Below are 4,303 nucleotides of genomic sequence, written 5' to 3'. Positions count from 1 at the left end.
TTATCAAATTTAATGGGTTGAAATATTTATTTAATTATGAATTTGAATTAAAATAAAATTATAAAGAATATTTAAATATTAAAAATAAAAAATTTTAGTCTAGATTGAGGGACCATACCACATTTAAGTGGCACAGCATGAAAAACGATAATGCTTTCAGAATATTTTTTAGTTAGAAGAGCAGTGGCCCCTGCTTGCCACCGCTAAATCTGCCATTGTACGTAGAAATTTAGAAGCTGGTCTGCACCAGTTCATTTTGGAGTTGGGCTCCTCAACAGTCCCAAACAACTACTTGGGCTTTCGTACTCAAAACTTGTACGAACTACATCTTTGTTGGTCTTTTCGATGCGTTCATGATTTTGGGAAGGCAATACAGTAGCCCGTTATTCTCATCAAGAATAAACTTACCAAAATGTACATTATTTACTCATTATTCCATACATATAATTATTTTTAATATTAATAATATACATCACAACTTGACGTAGATAGACTTTATAAAATTTAAATATAAAAAACTGAAGAAACAAATTAAATTGAATTAATGAATGTATGCTTGAATTAAAGTTTGATACATAATATTAATAAAAATTTGGCAGGTAGAAGCTTCTTGTTCTGTTCAAGTCTCTGAGAATAAATTCTCTTACTTTAGAACAGCATAAGACCTTGAGTACAAAAGAGCCTTGGATGCAGTAGTAAAGTTGGAATTCCCCATCCTTCTTTTTTCCTAAATCTTTAATATTTTGCAACTTTAACTTTACAAGATCATTTGGGTCCTAGCTAGCTACCTACTCCAATCACATCTTATCAAGATCTCAGGTTCTCATCCCATAATTTCATAGACAAAAACAAGAAAACTAAAACTAATTAATTTTCCCAATTGCATCATTATTACATATATGTATTCGTAATTCAATGGGTGTCAATGTCATCGTTGTCTCTTCGAGCTTTCTTCATCTTCTGATACAAATCAGCAAGAATAGGCCTAGGAAAAAGCGATTCCACTTGTTGAGATAGATCAAGTTGTAGACTTCTTCGTATGTTTGGTGATGAGACTTTTCTTTTAGTCGAAAGTACAGGCCTGGGTTTTCTTGGTGCTGGTGGGCACTGTTTGATCGCTGGGATTTTGTGATCCAAAGATGCTGGTGTTTTGAATCCATAATTATCACCTTCGGTTGCCTCCAATTCTCCGAGAGATAGCGGCCTTAAAGAATCTCTCGTCTTGGATTCTTCTTGTTCTTGTTGATGCCACTGAAGAGTAATAATCCCAGTTTCATCAGAATCAGTAAAATCTACGGTTGGTCTCTCCAAGAGATTGTATTCGATCTTTTCTTTATTTTCTTTGACGAGAAGCAACTCTGAATTCGACGACATAGCTGTTAAGAATTTATCAAAATCTAAGCACATGAATCAATGTATAGTCTCCTCCAATCTGAGCATAATAGAAGAAGAAAAGACACAGAATTAATGTTATGAGGAAGCTAAAAGGAAGGCAGGAGAAGATAGGTGGTTGATATAAAGATCCTACACGGGCAAGAAGTGTTTTCCGACAGCTTCTTGATTAGATTTTCAGTTTTCTTTTTCTTTTTCTGCGCTCACGGCGAGAAAGAGAGAGAGAGAGAGAGAGAAAGTCGGAGAGAATTGATCTGCTTCGGATCTTTCGCCAAGTAGGCATTTGAAAGCCAATGCCCCCACAGTCCACATTCACTTAACAGTTCTGTGTTTGTTGGGTCTAGGGGTGTCGGTTCGGTTTCGAATCGAACCGAACCGAACTGATAAAATCGAAAATTAAAAATCAAAAATTTTAAAAATCGAATCGAATCGAATCGATTAATAAGAAAAAATCAAGCCGAATCGAATCAATAAATATCGATTCGGTTCGGTTTTAAAACCGATAAAATCGAAATTTATAAAATTTCATATTTTTAACATTAAATCTAAATAATAAAAACATAAAAATAAAAAAATTAGAAATCAAAACTAAAAAATATTAAGGTTCGGTTCGGTTTACTTTGATTTTCGGTTCGATTTTCTTTGATTTTCGATTCGATTCAATTCGATTCGATTTTCTTTAATTTCCTATATATATTAATAATTTCGGTTTGGTTCGATTTTTTTTTTTATGAAAATAATCGAATCGAACCGATTAACTGAAATTATCAAAATTATAAACCGAATCGAGCCGATTAAAATTTAAAACTGAACCAATTGAATCGAATTGAATCGGTTCGATTCGATTTGATTTTTCAATTTAAACCGAAAACTGCTCTCTCCTAGTTGGGTCTGACTACGAGAATTTAGGAGCATATAATATCTTGTTTTTCTTATTTTTCTAGGAAAAATTACTATATAACTACTTTATTTATTGATCTTTTATTTTATAGAATAAATTAATTAGACACTTTATTTTTATTCATTTACTCTATTTCCATTCAATTTAAATTAAATTTTATATAATTTGATGCATTTAAAAATTGAGAAATCATCATTATCAACATTAAATAATTTAAGCTCTATATGAATGAGGTTTAAGAAATGATAAATAAATAAAAAGAGTAGTAAGTAATTAATATATTCTTATTTGAAATGTGATGAATAATAAAAGATAAATGTAATTAATGATAAATTTTACTTTTTCTTATTTCTTAAATCTCAATTTTTCTTATACACTAAATTAGAGGTGAGAAAAAAGAGGTGAGAGTTATAATTATTTTTATTTCTATATTTACACTTTTTTCACTTCTTCCTAAATATTAAAAATATATATTACCTTTTTTAATTTTTTTATTAATTTATCTATTTTTAAATATTAAATTATTTTATTATAATCCTCTTTACCTTTCGTTATATTCTTAATTATTATAAGAATTAAATAAAATTTAATTTAAGATTTAAATACATTAAAATGATTAAAATATAAATAAAATAAATTAATTAATATATTTTAAAAAATAAAAAAAAATATATAATTAATTTTATTAAAATAAAACGACTGACATACTTTTTAAACTACTTTTCTTGACATTATTGAAAATATTATTTTTTTAACAAAGGGGCACTAAATGAGAAATTTTCCCTATCATTTATTGAAGTCTCTACGAAGTTTGACGCATCCTGTGCACGTTGTTTGCTTCATGGGACCATCATTTTTTTTTTTAATTTTTCTATTTGAGGTTTGAGGTTATTTCCTTTTTCATATTATCTAATATAATACTATCTAATATTTAGCTTTTATCTCAGATTCACTGTCCATCTTGCAAGCAATGTATCGCAACAGGGCACGAGCTAACTTTTTTTACCCAATATTTATAAAAATTAGTATTTTATATAATAAATATTAAATTTCAATTTCAATTAAAATTTACAAACATATACACTGATTAATTTAATTATTAAATTTTAAAATTTAAATAAAAAAAGTAAATCAACAATAATTTCTCAACAAAACTTAATAAAAGTAATTATAAAATTAATAATTAATAAATAAATTATACATGAAATTTTATGACTAAATTACATAATAATAATAATAATAATAATAATAATAAGGCCAAATGCATATATTTGCCCCATGTACTTTCATCGAAAAGTCAATTTGCCCCTTTAATTTAACATTGAATCAATTTGGCCCCTCAATTTATAAATTAAACCAATTTAATATTCAAAATTTTAAAATTAAATCAATTGCACCCACTGAAAAAAAGGAACAAATGTGTGAATTTAATGCACGTGCTGACTTGGCAAAATAGCCTACATGTCATCCACTGCTGCAACAACTCATTAAATCGCTTCAACAATAACTCATTAATTCTCTCTGCCTTCAACTCACGAAAAAAAAAAAATCTCTTGCAAAATTCTCTCACAAAATCTCCTACCACAAATGCCACCATTGAAGCAATCAAAGTGAAGTTTGAAGGAAGGCTACAGCATATTGCATCTTGTGTTTTCTAAAGGTAAGAATTTCTGTAACTGATTTATATTTTTTTGTTACAAATATTGTTAGGGTTTTGAGTGGGTGTGTTAGGCACTTAAGTCATTTGGTTGTTGTTGGGTTTTAATAGGTTTTATTGTTTACTGTTGACAACGGGTTGGATGTAATTTCAAACAACTTTAGGGTTTTGTTTTAACATTTTGAAACTTTAATGATAACTAGTTTTTGAGTTGCCAATCCTTTGTGGTCTTGAGTGAAATCATTTTTTTTTTTACCTCACAACTATGGCAGACAAAGCTAATCCTTCTGAGGTGGCACTTTAAGGGTGTTATGGTAAATGGATGTAATCCTAGATACCATGGGGGTTTAGTT

The 4,303-nt window shown here is 28.7% G+C and overlaps 1 protein-coding gene across 1 annotated transcript; it reads right to left on the bottom strand.

Annotated features, from left to right (window-relative positions):
- Window positions 1–587: 587 nt before the first annotated feature.
- Window positions 588–1,728, bottom strand: LOC131179925 (cyclin-dependent protein kinase inhibitor SMR3-like). The gene has a single exon (XM_058147113.1). The coding sequence runs from the start codon at window positions 1,405–1,407 to the stop codon at window positions 913–915; it is 495 nt and encodes a 164-aa protein (XP_058003096.1). The 5' UTR covers window positions 1,408–1,728; the 3' UTR covers window positions 588–912.
- Between the last annotated feature and the right edge of the window lie 2,575 nt (window positions 1,729–4,303).

Source organism: Hevea brasiliensis, chromosome 5, assembly GCF_030052815.1.
Source record: "Hevea brasiliensis isolate MT/VB/25A 57/8 chromosome 5, ASM3005281v1, whole genome shotgun sequence".
Lineage (NCBI taxonomy): Eukaryota > Viridiplantae > Streptophyta > Magnoliopsida > Malpighiales > Euphorbiaceae > Hevea > Hevea brasiliensis.
The sequence above is the reverse complement of the archived record's forward strand: the minus strand, read 5'-3'. Positions and strand labels throughout refer to the sequence as shown.

Excerpts from the sequence above, each read along its gene's own strand:
- LOC131179925 (XM_058147113.1), bottom strand. The coding sequence starts at position 1,407 with ATGTGCTTAGATTTTGATAAATTCTTAACAGCTATGTCGTCGAATTCA.